The following is a 19733-nucleotide window of genomic DNA, read 5'->3' on the forward strand; positions in this document are numbered from 1 at the left end:
CCTGTTTGCAAACGCCAGTACGCCTGGCTAGGAGGTCCCGCGGGGGCCGGGCCGGCTGGGCAGCCAGGGGCTGAGTGCCCGAAGCCCGCCCCCCGACCCCGCCCCGCCCGGCCGCCCCGCCCGGGCCGCGAGGCCACCTCACCCGCAGCGGAATGGAAACCGGTTCGACAGGTAACAAATAGGTGGGTTGTCACCGTTATTTCCCAACGCATGCGCCGTCGCTCCCCGGGCCACCCCAAGCTAATTAGATCAGATCACCGCCCCCCACCCCCACCCCCCCCCGCCCCAGCCACCAACACACACCGCCGCGAGCCAATAAAGCGTGAACCCGTCCGTCCGGCTCGCACTTTAAGACTTCCCGAGCGGCGGCGGGGACGCCAGTCGAGCCGGGAGACGCTTACCTGCCGCTTCCCCGCGCCGCCCGGTGCACCTGGCCGCAAGGGACCTCGTTCGCAGGGAAGACGGCGACATTCCGCGGAGGTGGAACCGGCGCGCGCCGTCCGGGCTCGGACCTTCCCCGGAACGTGGGGGCGCCTTAGCGACTCCTTCCCTGTTGTGCCCCCGTTCCCGGCGTTCAGCCCGGCCCCGCAAAGGTGGGACGGCTCCCGGCTTCAGTTACGGAAGCGGCCCGTGTCCAGCGACGAGGGTTCGAAAATGCCCCGCGCGTTCCTGGTGAAGAAGCCGTGCGTCTCCATGTGCAAGAGGAACTGGAGCGAGCTCCCCGACGAGGAGCGCGGCGAGATCTACGTGCCAGGTGAGGCTCCAACCGCCCTCCGGCCTGGGGCGCCCGCGGCGGCGTCGAGGCTGCGGGCGGGCGGGCGCAGGTCCGCGGAGCCAGGCGGCAGGCGCGGTGTGGGCGCCGGGGCTGAATGCGGCCGCGGCCTGGGCTGGGTGGGCCCGCGGCTCTCGACCCGGGACTCGGGGGGCGGGGGCGGGGCCGGCGGAAGAGCGCTGGTCGGGGCGGGGGCTGCATGGTGGAAGGGGAGCCGCTCCCAGGGCCAGGGGGCGCGGAACCGCCTACCCCCACCCCCTGAACCGCGGCACAGAGGAGGCAGCGGGGTGTGTCACCGCTCAGGCGACCCTCGGCTCCGACGTCGTAAATCCAGAAAACCGGGACTCGCATGAGGCGGGAGGAAGGCACTGGAGCGATGCCACTTCGGGGGGCGGGGAGCGGGCTGGAGTTTCGGCCGAGATTTGTGTTAAAAGACTCAGAGCTTCAGCCGCTCGCACAGGTCCTTCCTCCTCCCCCACAACACTGGTGGCCGGGTCGGAGTGAGGGTCGGGCCGGTGGGGGGCGTGGGCCCCCAAATTTTCGTTGGGCTCCGGCTGCTGGTCCCGCGCAGTGAGCCGAGACGGTGGGACAGGCGCCCACTGCGCCCCGCTTGCCCTTAAAGCAGAGGTGGGATCGGGTCTCACCTCTGCTAGAAACGCACTTCCTTCACCTTGCGGAGGGCACAATTGCATGGAAAGCAGCTGCAGGGAGCCCACCCCACAGCGGAGGGCCAGGCCCGGGGAAGCTGGTGTACCCAGTTATTTTTGGCAGACGCCTAGACAGCGTCGACTGTGAGAGTTGCTTCTTCCTCCAGCGGCATCTTCCCCTGAACGCCCCAAGAACACTCCTACCCCTTCTGTCCTCCCCCACCCCCAACAAAGTCTTTGGTCTGGAGAAAGCCTGCTTCCTTCCGAACGCCCCCTCCCCAGGCCTTGGGGGCGGGGCGGGGACGCTCTGAACGCCCAGCCCAGCCCCTCCGAGGGGGGAGGGGAGGAGTAATTAACCAACTGACTTTGACCCTTGATCTGCAGACTCCCTGGCACCGCCCCAGGCCTTGTAGGAAAGTGGGGAAATGAGGGCAGCAGTGAGGGGCCCCGTGAGGGCTCTTGCTCAGTTTCCCTCCTGAATAAGCTGTTGGAGACAGTGTCCTGGTGAGGTCTTTGTGGCCTGACCTTCCAGGACCCAGTGGCCTGTGGCGCTGGCAGGATGTTTCACAGCTTAACCTGATCTCAAGGGGACCCCTCTTCCACCGTTCCTTAAAACAAGGGAATGTGCCAGAAGACCCTGGTAACCCCAGTGGGGAAACTGAGGCAAAAAGGGAAGTGAGTGGCCTCCTCACCTGAGGCAGATTAGGGTGTGGGCTCAGAATTCTGTGTATAGCTTCTTGCTTGGCCACACTCCCTGGTGAGCTGGCTGGTTCTCTACCTGGGGGTTGGTGGGGGCACGCAGAGGGCCAGAGCCCCCTCCCCGCTCCGCTCTCCGCCCTCCACCCTCACCTGTGTTTGACTTGCTGCTTAGCTGCTCCTTGGGATCTGATAAACTGAACTTGGACCGTGGTAAAGGTGAGCTGAGCCCTGAGCCAGGCTCAGTGTGCTGTTATTTTTAGTTTTATTTCACATCCCAATCAGTAACAGATCATGTGTTGACTTTTACAAAGGACAAAGAAATTCCGTTGGTTGAAATCATTGACTTCTTTTTGTCCTAGCTATTTTCTCCGCCACACTTCTAGTGGCCACAGTGGAAGTGGCAGGGGAGACGTATGCCCCAGGGGCTTCCTGTCAGGTGCAGGAGAGGGCCTCTGGGTGGTCCAGGCCACCCGCTGGCACCATCCAGGTGAGGGAGACCTGCCGGCTTCTCTGTAGGCTCCTCCAGGATGTGTGGCGGGAGTCCAATCTCAAGGATGAAGGGAGAATTTGTCTTCATCCCCATGGCAAGGAGAGAATCCTGTGGGTCAAGTAAAGGGTAGAAGATAGAGAACTTAATTTTACCTCTGAAAGTCATGTGGCCCACTGGAGAGTTTTCCCACAGTTTTTGGCAATGAGAAAGGGAATGTCCTCAGTCCACGCTCGGGTGCCTCAGATGGCTGGAGAGTGGGGGTGCGTTTTGTGCTGGCCTGTCCCCTGGCTGGGCCATTCCATCACCAGCCAACCATGACCCCAGAGCCAGCTGGGCACGTTTCCGTTCACCTCACAGATTCCTGGTAAGTTGTGACCAGCTAAGCGTTGACCCCATTTCCAGTGGAGGGCCCAGGAACGTGGGAGTGTTTGAGTTCTGACCTTCCTGCCAGGTTCCTCTGAGACCCTCAAAGCCTCCCAGAGACCACCTGGAAGGAGAAGGTTTTACAGGCCAGAGACACTGGTCCCCAGCCCGACAGCACTGATTCCAGAGCCCCAGTTTGACAATCGCATCAGCCTCTCTCCCCAAGGCAGAATTCTAGAGCTTCTTACTCCCAGGGCAGAATCTTTCCCCTGGGAAGAGGTGAAGATGGTTGCAAGCACCCTGGAGATTTGAAAGGATTACTGGCTAGGAAGCCACCTTGAACCGCTCCCCCACCCACCCCCCCAACCACCCTCCCCTCGCCTTCCTTTGTTATGTCAATATTGACTTGGAGTGACAGGGAGTAATGCTGGTTCCTTGAGGATAAACCTAGGCACCTGTACCCAGGGGGTAAATTCTACCTCCTGGACTGACCAGGGAAGGGCTCCAGGAACAGGGTTGAAGCTGGTTCCCCCGAGCCCCACCCCATGCTGAGTGAAATCTCCAGGCCAGGAAAGGACCTGAGGACAGACTGAGGCTGGAAGCTGGAGTCAAGGAGCATCCCAGGGCCTCTCCCAGGCCTCCCACCACTGCTTCCCAGCCTCCCCTCTGTCACTGGGCTGGCCACAGTCTGCTCTGCCACTCGCCTGGTGGACACTCGAGCTCAGGGAGGCCAGCAGGCTGGGCGGTGGGACACTGGAGCTTCCTTCAAGGAATGTGGTCCAGCCTGGCTCTACCACTAGGTAGTGTGGGCACTTGGGCAGATCTCTTTCCAGCTGGTCAGGAAAGCTGAGAGTGAGCTTTGGGGCCCAAGGATGTGTCGGGAGTGAGGATAGTGAGAGCTCCGGCCTCTGATGGGATGGTTACCCTATAGTCATTCCTGGGCCGTGTTTGGCAGCGAAGGAGATGTTTGCTGTGCTTGCCAGGGAGCGGGGCTGGGAGAGTGGACAGCCACACAGTGGACAGAGACAGAAGAGCAGCATGGGCCTGGGCAGCCAGCTAGATGAGACTCCTACCTGTCCCCTGGGATCCTGTCACCCAGGCTGCTAGGCTGTCTGTGCTGAGCTTGGGTGTCCCGAGGCGGAAACCTGGCAGATGATTTGTCTCAGAAAGAACAGGTGAGGGCGAGTCCTTTGGCTGCAGGGAGGATGGCGAGGGAAGCTGGCCATGGGTGAAGTCGGGGCTCCTTTGTATCATCGGCCATTTCAACAAGTCCTGGACGGAGTCCCACAGAGGCACTGGGCCTGTGCCTGGCTGGGTGGGGGCTGCAACAGGAAGCACTGCTCCCACTGTTCTGGGCGGGCACCCTGGCATGAGGGCCGAGGCACAGTTTTAACTTCTTTGTGGATACCCAGTGAAAAGCGGTTGGGAAAGAGGGAAAATACACTGTCTGAGGGGACCTGTGGCAGTTCACAGCGTGGAAACAGAAGGCCAAGAGACTGGCCCATGCGTTACTGGGCCGGCCTGCCTCTGGCTGGTGCTGGGTCCTTTTGGATGATTGCTAGCTGACCTATGGGGACCAGAGGAGATGGGCACGGGGGGCACCAGCCCTTCCTGATAAGGGTGCAAGGCTGCTGAGAACCAGCTGCACTGTGCTGACATGCTGGGCCCCCGTCTCACCTTCAGAACTGGGCTGACCCCCATGTTCTGGGGCAGCACCCATGTGGTCAGTGGGGCCCAGGAGGGGGTCATCCTTGCATCTGCTTCACTTACTCTCCCCAGAGAGCCAGGGACAGGCCTCATGCCCAGCCCTGTCCTGAGGCCTTGGATGGGGGGACCCGGCACTTTCCCCAACATCTGGGCCAGCAGCTTTCCATCCAAGAGATGGAGGACTTACAGAGGCCAAGGCAGGAGACAGGCCTCGATGGGCAGCTGCCCTGGACGCAGTCCCTCGGTGTCCGTGCCTCTGCTCTGAGCCTGGCCCTCAACATTGTCCAGGTAGAGGCAAGTAGGGCCAGCAGGAGGGGACCCATAAGCCCCCAGGCAGTAGGAAGAGGGCCAAGCTAGTTTGGCCTTGCCATACTCCACAGCTGTGGGCGGGTGATGAGTGGTCATAGCGCCACCACCTTGCCGGAAACATCTAATTAGGAACAGAGAGCACCACAAGCAGGGCCCAACCAGTTCTGCTTCCTGCCTCCTGCCACTCAGCGACACTCAGTGCCAGGTGGCACGCCAGTGTGCACTCCCTGTGCGTGTGGCCGCAGAAGGGACACGCTCATGGGGGTGGCAGGGAGACAGGTTTGGCAGGGTGGGTGGGATGAGGCAAACATCCCCACCCTGGCAGCGGGTGGCCACCCATCCAGCCTCCTCTGCCCCTCGCTCAGGGTGGAGGTGGACCAGAGAGCCAAAGCAGGCAGGCCCACTCCCTGGCCCCAGTCTCCCAGCACCAGCTCAGCCAGGTTTGTGTGGAACAGCAGAGGTGGGCAAAGGACACAGGTCTCCTCCCAAATGCATGGATCTCAGGACCCTAACCATGAGCCTCCCCTCTCGTGGAGCAAGGCAGCCCAGAGCAGCCACCCTTGTGGGCTCAGCCCGTCCCTCACCTGCTGTCTCCTGCCCTGCTGTGGTGCAGCTGGGGGACCTCGCTCACACCATCCAGTACTAACAGGCAGAGGAGGGTAGAGGTTCCTGTTTGTCTCCACCTGGATTGAGAAATGAAAACTGTCATCCAGCTTTGAATTCTCAGCCAAGGTCTCCAATAGCTGGTGAGCCTGCATCAGAAGTTCACCATCGCCCCTGCCCACCCCCAGCCCTGTGGGCACAGACAGCTCCTGCGGCAGGGGAACAGGCCTGGGTAGACAGCCAGACCCCGACGACTTGAGCCTGACACTCAGACTCAGAGAAAGGTGCAATGCCAGCCCAGAGGCCAGGCCGGGCCCAGGCGCTGGTGAATCAACCCTAGGAATGAGGTGGCTCATTAAAGGTCCCCGGACAGACGGACGCCAGTGCCTGCAGGACGGGTTCTGGGCGGCGGCGGGTGCATTCTTCTCTCTCAGACCTTTGTTGTGTTTTGAGGGGGCGAGAGCTGGGGCCTCTCCCGAAACTTCAGCACTGTCAAACGCACCCTTGCTCCACAATCACATTCCTCTGCTTCCCCCACGTCCCTGTCCTCCTGGGAGAAGAGGTGAGGGCGGTAGCCCTCCTGCCCAGGCCCAAGCCCGTTCTCTGTCTCGCCAGCTGTGGGATGGCAGGGTGCACAGGGCTGTGCTCCTGCTTCTGCAATCCCACATCAGCCTCCCTCGGAAGCTCAGTTATCCTTTTGGTCATAGGCCCCTCGTGATTTTTCCTTCTGAAGCTTGGAAGATGTCCTTAGCTTACAGGTTTCAAGTACTGAGCTCAGGCTCTTTGGAAGAAAAATATTAAGTTGAAAAATTTGCCCCAGCTCTGTTGGCTTTGAGAATTGTCTGTCTGTGTCCCTCGAGAGTGCTCTCTTTCTGGTCCTCTCTAGTCAGCACTGGGCTCAGGGTCTGAAGCCAAGCCTCCCCGGCCCGTTCGGTGTGAGGTGTCTGCCTCGGGGCGTGGCTGCATCCAAGGGCTGCCAGGTATCGGTGCTGCCGCTGCTGAGGGAGCCCAGCCCGACATGCCCCGGCGAGCGGTCCTGCCGAGGGGGAGGGTTGCATAAGCCTGGGCAGGCTGCCGAGACTGTTAGGCTGCATCCACCTGCGGCTCCCTGACCTCCTCCCTGTTCCACCCACCTGGCCTGTTTCCCTGCAGAGCTGGGACCAGCTGGGAGTGGAGAGCCTGGAGCCCTGGGGTGCAACAGCAGGGACCGGCCTGCTGGGGTGGGGGTGGGAGGCAGGGCTAGGACCACCCAAACCCCCAAGGCCAGCAGCCAAATCTGTTGGAGAGGCCTGGAGTGGCCCAGACCACCAGGGACCCTTCTGATGAGGCTCCAAGAGCTGTCCCTGGGCAGAAGGTCTCCACTGGTGCCCTTTGTCCCTGCAGGAGAGTGGATGAGGCCTGGAATTCAGAGGGACCAGCCCAGGTGGGGCAGGCAGAAAACTCCGGAGGGATAATTGGCAGGGCAGTTCGGTCCTCCCAGTTCCGCTAAGACACAAATTACTCAGCGGGCAGTGGCGCTTGGCTGGCATCACCTGCAATTACCTTAATAGGGCGGGAGGGCGGTGCAGCAGTGGTGGTCGGGGCAGCCCCGCTCTGCTGCATGCCTGCGATGGGAGGGACGGAGTCTCCAGGTTCCAGCCGTCTCATGGCTAGGGAAGTTTCCAGAAACCCGCTGGACCCTCTCTTCTCTACCAAGCCTCTCACCTGTCTGTTCTCTCCCCAGTCAGCCTGGGCTTCTCCCCACCACAGCCCTACCGGGAGCCGGAACCCTCTGTGGCCGAACCCCCTTCCTGCCCGCTGGCTTTGAACATGAGCCTTCGAGACTCTAGCTACAGCATGGCCCCCGGGCCCTGTGTGGTGGCCCAGCTGCCCTCTGAAGACATGGGCCACTTGACAGACCCCCAGAGCAGAGACCATGGCTTCCTGCGCACCAAGATGAAGGTAATGGCACTCGCGCTGTCTCCGAGGGCCGGGGGCGTGCATGTAGACCTGCGTCCAGCTCATGAGACATGGCACAAATGAGATGTAGGCAGAGACTGACCTGGGACCTGGGCCAAGGTTTCTGCAGAGGAGTGCCGATCTCCGGGCAGACGGCACAGAGCTGTGGTCTCTGGGAGGTGGGCACCACCCTCCTCAGGGACACTGGGGGCTGGCATCCACGTCTTCCCAATCTGCCAGCCTGTGGCCCCAACTTCTGGATGTCTGTCAGCAATGCCGTCCTCACCCACAGGTGACCCTTGGGGACAGTCCCAGTGGAGACCTGTTCACCTGCCATATCTGCCAGAAGGCCTTCACCTACCAGCGCATGCTGAACCGCCACATGAAGTGTCACAATGACGTCAAGAGGCACCTCTGCACGTACTGCGGGAAGGGCTTCAATGACACCTTCGACCTCAAGAGACACGTCCGAACTCACACTGGTAAGTGGAAGCCCATGGCTGGGAGGAGCACGCCGGATCCGCCTGGCCGCGGCCGTGCGGGAAAAGTCCAGCGCCCCCTGCTCTCCCTCGGTGACGGGCAGCCTGGGAGGGCATCCCGGAGCTCAGGGCCAAAGTCCTCCTGAGCTCATCAGTTAGGAGTTTTGATTTGAGAGTCACTCGGGAAGTTGGTGTTGGACAGGCCTCCGTCCATCCCTTGGCCCTAGAGGCAGGGGTCCTGTCCTTTCTGTGTCTGGAAGCAGCCGACAGCCTCTGAAGTCCCTGCCAGGTCTCTGATGCTGGCCCCTGTCCTCCCCACAGGCGTGCGGCCCTACAAGTGCAGCCTGTGTGACAAGGCCTTCACGCAGCGCTGCTCTCTGGAGTCTCACCTCAAGAAGATCCATGGTGTGCAGCAGAAGTACGCATACAAGGAGCGGCGGGCCAAGCTGTACGTGTGTGAGGAGTGCGGCTGCACATCTGAGAGCCAGGAGGGCCATGTCCTGCACCTGAAGGAGCACCACCCTGACAGCCCGCTGCTGCGCAAGACCTCCAAGAAGGTGGCCGTGGCACTACAGAACACTGTCACTTCCCTGCTGCAGGGCAGCCCCCACCTGTGAGTGGCTCGAGCCCTGGGGGTGCTCCTGGAAGCCCCAAGAGCATCCAGGATTGCCTCCCAGCTGCCTGGCCAGCCCACCCTCCTGCAACCTCTCACCCGAACACCAGTGATCAGGACTGGAGCCCCCGTGCCTTGGTCTCCCCCCTGGGCACACGTGCTCACTCAGGCCCAGCAATGACCTCTGCTCATTTTTGCATTTTTGACTTATGGGCCGAGGCTGTTCTGAGCCTGGGAAGATGTACCTATGTCAAGAGAAGGGATGAGGCCAAGGCTGCCTTCAATTAGAAGCAGCCGCCCACAGAGACAGGCACTGTGTGCCTGGCAGCAGGACTTCCTACCCAGAGGAGGTTCGAGCTAGGATCCCACTGCCCCCGCCTCTCAGCACAGGGCAGGGGCTGCAGGTCCCCAGTGGACATCAGAGTCAAAAGCACTGGCAAAGGGTACCCCTGCAAACAACTGTGGTGGGGGCTGGCAGCGGACCCCCCACCTGGCAGGGCTTCTAATGCTCAGGGTTCTGGAGGGCTCTGTCCTTCCGGCAAGGAGAGGCACACATGTGTGCCCAGCCGTGTGTGTGCGTGTGCTTGTGTGTGTGCACTGCTGTGTGTGTGTGCACGCACAGGAAGCCTTTCCACATATCACCTCATTTCTAAGAAATAAACTGCAAGGTGCCAAGAAGGTTTTATTTCCTTTTTTTTTTTTAAAGATGACAAATGTACAGATGTTAATATATTTTTGGTGCCAATGGCGATGTTTTTAAGAGTGGGATGGAGCTGGCTTTTCTCCATTCCCATGCGCTTCTATTTATCCTGGACATTTCAAACCTCCTCTGTGCCTTGGCTCTGGGCGGGGGCTGCCCCAACCCACCCCCGTTCTTTGTACGTGCTGAGACAGCCACTGGAAGATCTTCCTCCAGCGGCGCCCTGGATGGCTGCTCCTACGAACAGCCCATGGCATCTTCTGCTCTTCCCTCCCGGCTCTGCCCTGCACATCCTGTTGAGCCAAGCCCCAGTGACCCGGAGAGCTGGCCTGATGCTGAGAGTGTGTCCTCCTGGGGCTTTAGGGGGCAGGCAGGTGGGACGAATGACGATGCCCATCCACTACCTGAAGCACTAGGACACTCTTGCAGGGCCAGGCTGGAAGACCGGCCCTTTTCTTGGTTGAGTCAAAAGCCCTAGCACAGTGGCAAAAAATGGGACAGAATGATGACCAGCACCTCAGAAACTTCCAGAGGGAGGAGAGGATTTGATGGCTACCAAATTGTATCTGTTGCCTTTTTTCTGACTTTTTCACCTGACCAGGCTGGGGTTTGGAGTGGCTGTGGGGAGAGCCGTCCTGGCTGGCTGGCTGGCTCCCTTGCTGCAGCTGGGAAAGGGGTTCTGGGTGTAAAGAGGTGTGTGTCTTGTGGGCCAAAGGGAAAAACAGGCAGGGGTCAGAGCCAGCCTGCCAGAGGCAAATGCAAAAGAGGTCCCCAGAACACAGCCATCTGGGCAGCCCCTTAAAGCCAAACCCCACCTGAAGCAGAACCACTTTGGCCTCCCCTGCCCAAAATGGGTAGTGTCTACACCTCCCCGGGCTCAGGCTCAGGCCCAGCCCTGGGCTGACCTGAGAGGAAGGCTCCTTCCTGGACTGCCCTCTGAAATGTGTATAGATTGATTCTAAAATCTCTTGTTTCACTTGACTTTAGAGTGTCTGGGACGCTGCTGTATTCTGAAAGTCACATAGCACACAGTAATGTTATCTGGAAGCTCTGTTTTTGTTTACATTTCTGTATCCCTGGGTTGACTGCCAATCCGAGGCCGTCATGAAGCTCTGTGTTGTCTGTTTTATTTTATAACCTTCCTCTCAACTATTAAAATTAGAGATCTAATGTTTTCTGTGTTTCCGATGTTTTTGTCTTATGGGCCCCTTTTTCCCCATGCAGAGAAGTAATGGAAACAATTGACACATTCTTATCCAAACCCTTCCTCGTTACGGTCACTGGGGGGCCCTGGTCAAGACAAGAGCCTGGCCCAGATAGCTTAAGTGACCTGCCCAGGGCCTCAGACAGTCACTGCCTGCTGAGTCCTGGTTTAGCATGCTCTGCTCTCAGCAGCGGCAGCAGCGGGGCGCCCTGAGCTCCGTCCATCAGCCTCATACTACCCTGCATCTACCTCTGCCAGGCCGAGACCGCCAGGCTTTATGTAGTCACCCGGGGATCCAGTCTTGGCCTCCCAGGACCCTCCCAGGGTTAGACCACAGAAGGAGCCACAGTCCCAAAAAGAGGGTGCAAAGCTCACATCACTTCTGGTCAGACACTTAGGGACGGCCACACTCTTATGTCCACACACCTAGGGACAGCCATATGCTGTGTCCATGCACCTAGGGATGGCCACACCTGTGCCCACGCACCTAGGGACAGCCACACTCTGCATCCAGGCACCTAGGGACAGCCACACTCTGTGTCCACGCACCTAGGGATGGCCACACCTTGTCCACGCACCGAGGGACAGCCACACCTGTATCCACACACCTAAGGATGGCCACACCTGTGTCCACGCACCGAGGGATGGCCGCACCTCTGTCCAGGCACCTGGGGACAGCCACGCCTGTGTCCATACACCGAGGGATGGCCGTGTGTCCAGGCACCCAGGGACAGCCACACCTGTGTCCATGCACCTAGGGACGGCTGCACCTGCACAACCCTTGTGCTGTGCCATGCACACTCAGAAGTGTGTTATGTATATTGGCTCACTTGACTCAACTTGCTTCTGAGGCAGGTTCTGTGACCACCCCCACCCTGGCAGACAGAATTTGGGTAGCTGACACAGTGTCTCACAACTGACCAGCAGTGGAGCTAGGCTGCCACCCGCCTGGCCTGGCCCAGGGTCTGCTCAGTAACTGCTCACGCTATGGATGGAGAAAGCAGGAAGGGACGTAGGGTCCCTCTAGGCAATTCAAACTAGGAAATTGGGAGCTTGCCTGGCTTTCCCTATCGCTTACCAGGATTGCTCTGGGAGACTGATCTCTTTGGGGGCCCTGGCCCCTGGGTCCCAATTCGTGCTTTTCCACCATGGCCTGGCCAGATGCATAAGAAAGCTACAGGCCTGGGACATTGGTCTTGTTCCAGGAGGCGTGAGAAGGGTTGGTACCAGGCGCTGTGAGGCGAGGGAAGATATCCTTTTCCAAGGCTCCCTGTAGCCGCCCACAGGACTAAAAAGGGCCCCAACCAATTTTCTGTCTCTAAATAGCTGGCCATGAAGGATTTCTCTTATCCAGAGAGGCCTCTCTGTGAAAGGCCAACTAAATCCCATTTCCTATCCCAAGACGTGCATCCCGCTGTTGGGAACCCAGGGGACTACCCACCACATGAACTTCAGGAGGCAGGACAGCCTCCAGGAAGCAGGGGCAGTGTAGGGGTGGAAGAGGCTCCCTCTGAGCCTCTGCACTCCCTCCCATGCCTCAGATGAGCTCAGGTGGGTGCCGTGCCCTGTGCCACCCAGAAGAGCTCTTCCCTAGCAGGGCGGGGCCAGTCACATTTCCAGGCCCAGAATATTCTCCAGGCTCTGTTGGATTGTGGCTGTGAGGGAAATGAAGAGTGTACAGGGCTCTGCTGACTGGGAAAAAGAGAGGAGATATCTAACCCAGAACAAATGGTGTGGCCAAACTACAAACACTATGGAACCCAAAAGCAGTCTTTTGCATCAGAAAGAACAAAGGCTTCTTGGAAGAGGTGGGTCTGCAGCTGGGCTGGAAGAACAGGAGGATGTGAGTAGAACAGAGGAGGAGGTGTTTCGGGGAAGGAAAGTGGGCTCAGACACCAGGGGAGATGAGTGAAGCCAGGAGCGGGGTGGAAGGCGTCCCTGTTTCCACTAAAGCCGATGCCTCTTCATTCAGCCAGTCACACTGTAGGCATTTTTTGAGTCCCGCCTAGGTGTCAGGAAGAACTGGTAACTATACAAGATTCTGAGACACAGGAGAACTGGGGGATGTAGCCAGACAGCCTTATCAAGGATGAACGGAGAGTCCTATTTTTATACCTAAAAACAAAGCAACTAAGGGCAGGGTGGGAAAAGCTTTACAACAACAGTAAGTGCCATTAAGATTTATATTCTATCTTGGAATATTTTCCAATATATATATTTTTTGAGACGGAGTTTCGCTCTTGTCGCCCAGGCTGGAGTGCAATGGCACGATCTCAGCTTACTTCAACCTCTGGCTCCCAGGGTTCAAGCTATTCTCCCGCCTCAGCCTCCCGAGTAGCTGAGATTACAGGTGCCCACCACCATGCCTGGCTAATTTTTTGTATTTTTAGTAGAGACAGAGTGGTTTCACCATGTTCGCCAGGCTGGTCTTGAACTCCTGACCTCAGGTATTCCACCCATCTTGGCCTCCTAAAGTGCTGGGATTACAGGTGTGAGCCACTGCACCCGGCTCCCTTTTTTTTTTTTTTATAGTGAATATATATTATTTTTACAATCAGTTGTAAGACAATTTAGGTGTTTTCAGTGACCTGAAGTTCAACAGGTCAACAGGAAAATGGGGCGGTCCCTTCCCCTGCCACCCAAAAAAGAGCTAATGATGGCTGAGAGTGGCGGCTCACAGCTATAATCCCAAAACTTTGGGAAGCCAAGGCAGGCAGATCGCTTGAGCCCAGGAGTTAGAGGCAAGCCTGGGCAACATAGGGAGAGCCTGTCTCTACAAAAAAATTTTAGAATTAGGCCGGGTGTGGTGGCTCATGCCTGTAATCCCAGCACTTTGGGAGGCTGAGGCGGGTGGATCACCTGAGGTCAGGAGTTCCAGACCAGCCTGGCCAATATGGCGAAACCCTGTCTCTACAAAAAATACAGAAATCTGCCAGGTATGGTGGCACACTCCTGTAATCCAAGCTACTCAGGAGGCTGAGGCAGGAGAATCGCTTGAACCCTGGAGACAGAGGTTTTAGTGAGTCGAGATTGAGCCGCTGCACTCCAGCCAGGGTGACAGAACAAGACTCTGTCTCAAAAAAAAAAAAAAAAAAAATTAACTGGGCATGGTAGCATGTTCCTCTAGTCCCAGCTACTCCTGGGGCTAAGGTGGGAAAATTGCTTGAGCCTGGGAGGTCAAGACTGCAGTAAGCTGAGATTGCACCACTGCACTCCAGCCTGGGTGACAGCGCAAGACCCTACCTCCCAGAAAAAAAAAAAAAAGAGCTAATGTGATTTTGGACAATATCAGAAGTGTGGCACCAACAGCCAAGGCTGCCTCCCTCTGCTTGGTCAGGCACCCATCAGTGGTGCAGGGGAAGAGCAGGGCCTCAAATCAGGAGCCTGGTCTGAGCCTAGCCCTCTGTCACTGTCTGCGTGATCCCAGGCGAGTGACCACCTCTGTTTCCTCATCTATAAAATGAGGTGGGCTCCTAAACCCAAAAGTTCCAGTTCCTCTCTGCTCTAAAGACTCCATAAAAACTTTTTTTTTTTTTTAGGCAGAGTCTCACTCGCTCTTGTCACCAGGCTGGAGTGCAGTGGCTCAATCTCGGCTCACTGTAACCTCTGCCTCCTGGGTTCAAGCGATTCTCCTGCCTCAGCCTCCTGAGTAGCTGGGATTATAGGCGCCCGCCACCATGCCCAGCTAATTTTTGTACTTTTAGTAGAGATGGGGTTTCAGCATGTTGGCCAGGCTGGCCTTGAACTCCTGACCTCAGGTGATCCACCCGCCTTGGCCTCCCAAATTGTTGGGATTACAGGCATGAGCCACCGTGCCCAGCCTCATAAAAACTCTTGAAGACACTTGCTGGCAAACTGGCAGAGGTGAGGAGGCTAAAGGCTGGGAGGTTGCCCTGCAGGAGGGGCCAAGGGTGGGGAGGCCAGGAGAGCAGTGCAGGCAGCTGGAGACTCTTCCAAGCGCCCCATGCCCCAGCTGCTGGGAACGGCTGGAGGGCTGCTGGCCTGGCTGGGGGTCATTTGCTGGGACTCACTAAAGGGACCCAATTCTGGCACTGCAGGTGGGACACAGCCACAAAATCTCCTAGTCACAAAATCCTCTAAGGTCAAAGTGCGCTGGCCGTGATTTCCAGGCCTGCTCATCAGATCCAAGAAGGCAGAGCCAGGGAGAAGATGCTGCTGAGCTGAGTGGGATGGAAGAGACAGCCGAGCAGACAGCAAGACCTGCAGCAAGGTGGCTCCCTGCACTGAACCTGGACTCGCCACGGGCAGGCGCTCCCCTCTGATCCTCTCACTGTCCTCTGGGTCCACTCCCTCGGGCGATGGCAGCCACCTGACCCAGGATGTCCCGCTCTTTTCACAGCCAAATCTCTCTTCCTGAGCTCTGGAGTCTGTCTGGCTCCTGCTCTCCCACCTTAGGCTCCAGGGCCTGGCTCTTTCAGTCCCTACAACCAACCAGTCAGCTCCCAGTTCACCGCCCTCCCCCAACACCCCAGCTCTCCCAGGCAGAGGTGGCATGGAGGCAGCGGAGGCGGCAGGCAGGCTGCATGTGGGGGCTCAGGCACCTCGCCCCTGTGGGGCCCATGCCAGGGGTAGGTTGACTCAAGTGTGGAGATCGGGGTCTTGGGCAAGGGCGCTCCTTTGTGACTTAGATCTTCCAGGCTCTGTTTCCTGATTGTAAGAGCTGGGTATCAGTGCCTGATTTCCTCCGTTCCTCACTTCTGTCTCTCTGTGACATGATTCCATACAATCCTACTTTGATCAATCTTTTAAAATAGAAAAAAGGCCGGGCGTGGTGGCTCACGCCTGTAATCCCAGCACTTTGGGAGGCCAACGCGGGCAGATCACGAGGTCAGGAGATCCAGACCATCCCGGCTAACACGGTGAAACCCCATATCTACTAAAAATACAAAAAAAAAAATTAGCCAGGCGTGGTGGCACGTGCCTGTAGTCCCAGCTACTCGGGAGGGTGAGGCAGGAGAATCACTTGAACCCAAGAGGCAGAGGTTGTAGTGAGCCGAGATCATGCCACTGCACTCCAGTCTGGGTGACAGAGCAAGACTCTGCCTCAAAAAATAAAATAAATAAATAAAAATAAAATAAAATAGAGTAAAACACAAAGAAAACAGATCATTTAAAATGTGCTCAGAGGCCAGGTGCAGTGGCTCACGCTTGTAATCCCTGCACTTTGGGAGGCGAAGGCGGGAGGATCACCTGAGATCAGGGGTTCAAGACCAGCCTGGCCAACATGGTGAAACCCTGACTCTACTAAAAACACAAAAATTAGCCGGGCATGGTGGCACACGCCTGTAATCCCAGCTACTCAGGAGGCTGAGGCAGAGATCGCTTGAACCCAGGAGGCGGAGGTTGCAGTGAGCCGAGATTGCGCCACTGCACTCCAGCCTGGGCAACAGTGTGAGACTCCATCTCAAAAAAGAAAAAAAAAAAAAAGACCAAGAGTTCTTGGGGCAAGATTTGGCTTTGGGGCCAGAAGTAAATAGTCCTGTAATAGCAGCTAATCACGACTTGCACTACCTGAGCTCCTACTACGTGTCAGGCCGAAGCCTCTGACATCATCTCTAGTCCCCAAAACAACCCTAGGAGGTAGCTATTATTGTTGCTATCTTTAGACAAAAAAACTGAGGCTCAGGGAAATTAACCATCTTGCTCAAGGTCACACGGTGAGCAAGTGGTGAAGCTGGGCTCTGACCTGACGCCTGCTAGACTCTAAAGTTTGGGCTCTTGTCTTTCAGGTCCTCAAGTGCTTATGAAACTCCTTCCCATTCAGTTCTTCATTTTGTCTCCGAACATTCGGTCTCTGCACCCACTCTGTGCCAGGGGTGGTGCTCAGGTTTTGAGGGTGCAAAGATGCCTAAGATGACCTCCGTCCAGAAGGTCACCTTCGAGTGGGGGAAACAAATATGGCCCAGTCCAGGCAGCGGAAGAGGAGGGTGAGAAGTGGAGACTGGAGGGGGCCAGGCTGCCCCAGGGCACAGAGACTCCACCACCACAGACTCCACCCTCCAGCAGGAATCTCTTGAGCTCCCGAATGTCACCCCATGTCAAGACAGTTGAGAAAAGACAAAGGAGGAAGAAATACTAACACGGGTGGGCAGCTACCTGCCATCTGTCTGGCATATTGCACATGGCATCTCATTTAATCTTCCAGCAACCCTGAGAGGCTGGCACTGTTACTGTCACTTTCTAGACAAGGGCAGTCAAACCTAAAGAAGTTAAGAAACAGCCAAGGTCAGCCCACGTTCCCTGCAGAGCGGAGTGTCCCGGCTCCGAGCCTGGGCTCTCTCTAGAGCATGCCACTGTCTTTCCAAGAATGTGTAGAAGTAGAAGGAAAGAGAGTGGGGACACCTCGAAGTCCAACTGCAGGGAACTAAACCCAAGACCCGGAGGGAGACCACAGGTGCCCGGGGCTGGCCCCGCCACACCATTGTCAGGTGTGTTTGCTCCTGCTAATGTCGCAGCCACAGCTGTCTCTTAAATGTCCCAAACCTGGAGGAAGGGTGGGACGGAAGTGCAGGAAGGAAGATGCTGGGGGATCCGGAGTGAGCGAGGACATTCCAAACCCACAGGAGCTCTGGAAGGAACTCCCGACCTCCATCCCCAACATGCCCTGAACTCCTCCCTACAGTTCCAATTTTCCAAAGTAATGATCTTGGTGGGTAAGAAACTCATCCTGTCCTCACCGCCTCGGCCTTGGAGGGCCAGTCCAGCCGGCTCCCTCTGCCTCTCCCCGTTGAGGACTCCAGGCAGGTAACAGGCCTGAGCGCTTCCCTCCCCATGCACAGCGGACAGGCGAGACCAGGAGGACTGGAAGGACTTGTGTCCCTGTCACCAGCAGCACAAATGAAGCCGCCAGCGGTAATAACAGGGCGAGGGCGCGCTCACCAGCTCTCAGGCCGTGCTAGAGCACGGGCCCTGGAGGAGTGGGGTTCCCTGTGTGCCAGACTGGTGGTGCCTCCTGCCCTCCCTAACCAGCACACTCTCCTCTGACTCAAACGCCCCCTAACTGTTTGCTCCCCTCCACTCCCTTCCGGGAGCTGTAAGAGGTTCCTGCCAGGGTTCTCAGAAGCCTTGTGTAGGGACCTCTGTGGGGCCACCACAGCCCTCAGGCCACAGCCCTGTAAGGGAGGCGGTAGGTGCTGGAGTCAGGGCAGAGGGGCTGAGAGCTGCCCTGGCTGAGTTTCATGCCCAGGTGGGGAGGAAGCGTTCCCTAAGGAGGCCAGGAGCCCTCTAAGAAGTTTGATTTGTTTGGGGTTTGAAATTTCAGCCTTAATATAAAGAGTTCCTACATATCTGTAAGAAAAATAAAAGGTGGCCGGGCGCAGTGGCTTACACCTGTAATCCCAGCACTTTGGGAGGCCAAGGAGGGTGGATCACCTGAGGTTGGGAGTTCGAGACCAGACTGACCAACATGGAGAAACCCCATCTCTACTAAAAATACAAAAAATTAGCTGGGCGTGGTGGCATATGCCTGTAATCCCAGCTATTTGGGAGGCTAAGGCAGGAGAATTGCCTTAACCCGGGAGGCAGAGGGGCGGTGAGCCGAGATCGCACCATTGCGCTCCAGCCTGGGCAATGAGAGCGAAACTCCGTCTCAAGAAAGAAAGAAAAGAAAGAGAGAGAGAGAGAAAGGACGAAGGAAGGAAGGAGGGAGGGAGGGAGGGAGGGAGGGAGGGAGGGAGGGAGGGAGGGAGGCAGGCAGGCAGGCAGGCGTGGTGGCTCACGCCTGTAATCCCAGCACTTTGGGAGGCAGAGGTGGGCAGATCACTTGAGCCCAGGAGTTCGAGACCAGCCTGGCCAACATGGCAAAACCCTGTCTCTACTAAAAAAAAAAAAAACACAAAAAATTAGCCGGGCATGGTGGTGCACACCTCTAATCCCAGCTACTCAGGAGGCTAAGGCATGAGAATTGCTTGAACCCAAAAGGTGCATGTTGCAGTGAGCCAAGATTGCACCACTGCACTCCACCTGGGCAACAGAGCAAAAAATAAAAATAAAAATAAAATAAAAAATAAAATATGTACCATGGGAAGCTGGCAAACAGTATGGATTATTCATAAAACAGCTTCAAATGATAACAATTATATGAAAAAAATTCAACTTCATTCATAATCCAAGGAATAAAAATGAAAATTAGGTATCTGTTACCTATAAGCAAGTCTATCAAGGCCCAGTGTGGTGGCTCACGCTTGTAATCCTAGCACTTTGGGAGGCTGAGGCGGGCGGATTGCTTGAGGCCAGGAGTTCAAGACCAACCTGGCCAAAATGGTGAGACCTCCATCTCTTAAAAAAAAAAAAAAAAAAAAAAGAGGCTGGGCGTGGTGGCTTGTGCCTGTAATCCCAGCACTTTGGGAGGCTGAGATGGGCAGATCACCAGGTCAGGAGTTTAAGACCAGCCTGACCAATGTGGTGAAACCCCGTCTCTACTAAAAATACAAAAATTAGCCAGGTGTGGTGGCACGTGCCTACAATCCCAACTACTCAGGAGGCTGAGGCAGGAGACTAGCTTGAACCTGGGAGGCAGAGGTTGCAATGAGCCGAGATCATGCCATTGCACTCCAGCCTGGGCGACAGAGCAAGACTCTAGCTCAAAAAAAAAAAAAAAAAAAAAAAGCCTATCATAAAACTAGTTATAATATTGAAAAAGTAGAAACAATCTAAATATTTAACCTGAGTACATTAAAAATTATAATTAAGTAAGCTGTGTGTGGTGGCTCACACTTGTAATCCCAGCACTCTGGGAGGGCGAGGCAGGCGGATTACTTGAGGTCAGGAGTTCAAGATCAGCCTGGCCAACATGGTGAAACCCCGTCTCTACCAAAAAATACAAAAAAAATTAGCCGGGCGTGGTACCGTGCTCCTGTAGTCCCAGCTACTTGGGAAACTGAGGCACAAGAATTGCTTGAACCTGGGAGACGGAGGTTGCAGTGAGCTGAGATCACACCATTGTACCCTGTAGCCTGGGCAACAGAGTGAGACCCTGTCTCAAAAAAAGAAAAACTATAATGAAATATGTGTATCTCTTAAATATGATGGCAAAAAATATTTCAGGAAAATGCTTACAATATATTAAGTTTAAAAGCAGTTTCCAAAACAGTATTATGGGGTAGGCACCCTTGTCATTTTTATAAACATAAGTCAGTCCATATGTCTGTAGTAAAAATCATGGAAGTAAAAATCTTAAATTCTTGTTC

The 19733-nt window shown here is 56.5% G+C and overlaps 1 protein-coding gene across 7 annotated transcripts; it reads left to right on the top strand.

Annotated features, from left to right (window-relative positions):
* Window positions 1–223: 223 nt before the first annotated feature.
* Window positions 224–17798, top strand: OVOL1 (ovo like transcriptional repressor 1). 7 transcript variants are annotated; one of them, XR_008620208.2, is made up of 6 exons: window positions 759–824; window positions 2291–2334; window positions 7314–7531; window positions 7821–8010; window positions 8329–9921; window positions 10145–11916. XR_008620208.2 is itself a non-coding variant. In XM_034933041.3 (5 exons), the coding sequence occupies exons 3-5, from the start codon at window positions 7400–7402 to the stop codon at window positions 8622–8624; spliced, it is 618 nt and encodes a 205-aa protein (XP_034788932.1). In that variant the 5' UTR covers window positions 782–824; window positions 2291–2334; window positions 7314–7399; the 3' UTR covers window positions 8625–17798. The 7 variants fall into 7 exon arrangements, 4 of the variants coding, with proteins under 4 accessions (XP_003828689.4, XP_054950511.1, XP_034788932.1 ...); XR_008620206.2 differs by lacking the exons at window positions 759–824; window positions 2291–2334 and adding an exon at window positions 224–754 and having other exon boundaries at window positions 10145–11915; XR_008620207.2 differs by lacking the exon at window positions 2291–2334 and having other exon boundaries at window positions 754–824.
* Window positions 17799–19733: the final 1935 nt, after the last annotated feature.

Source organism: Pan paniscus, chromosome 9 (genome assembly GCF_029289425.2).
Source record: "Pan paniscus chromosome 9, NHGRI_mPanPan1-v2.0_pri, whole genome shotgun sequence".
Classification (NCBI taxonomy): Eukaryota; Metazoa; Chordata; class Mammalia; order Primates; family Hominidae; genus Pan; species Pan paniscus.

Coding starts and splice junctions, on each gene's coding strand:
- OVOL1 (XM_003828641.7), top strand. CDS start 655: ATGCCCCGCGCGTTCCTGGTGAAGAAGCCGTGCGTCTCCATGTGCAAG. Junction 755..7,313: donor CGGCGAGATCTACGTGCCAG/GTGAGGCTCCAA, acceptor TTCTCTCCCCAG/TCAGCCTGGGCTTCTCCCCA. Junction 8,011..8,328: donor ACACGTCCGAACTCACACTG/GTAAGTGGAAGC, acceptor TCCTCCCCACAG/GCGTGCGGCCCTACAAGTGC.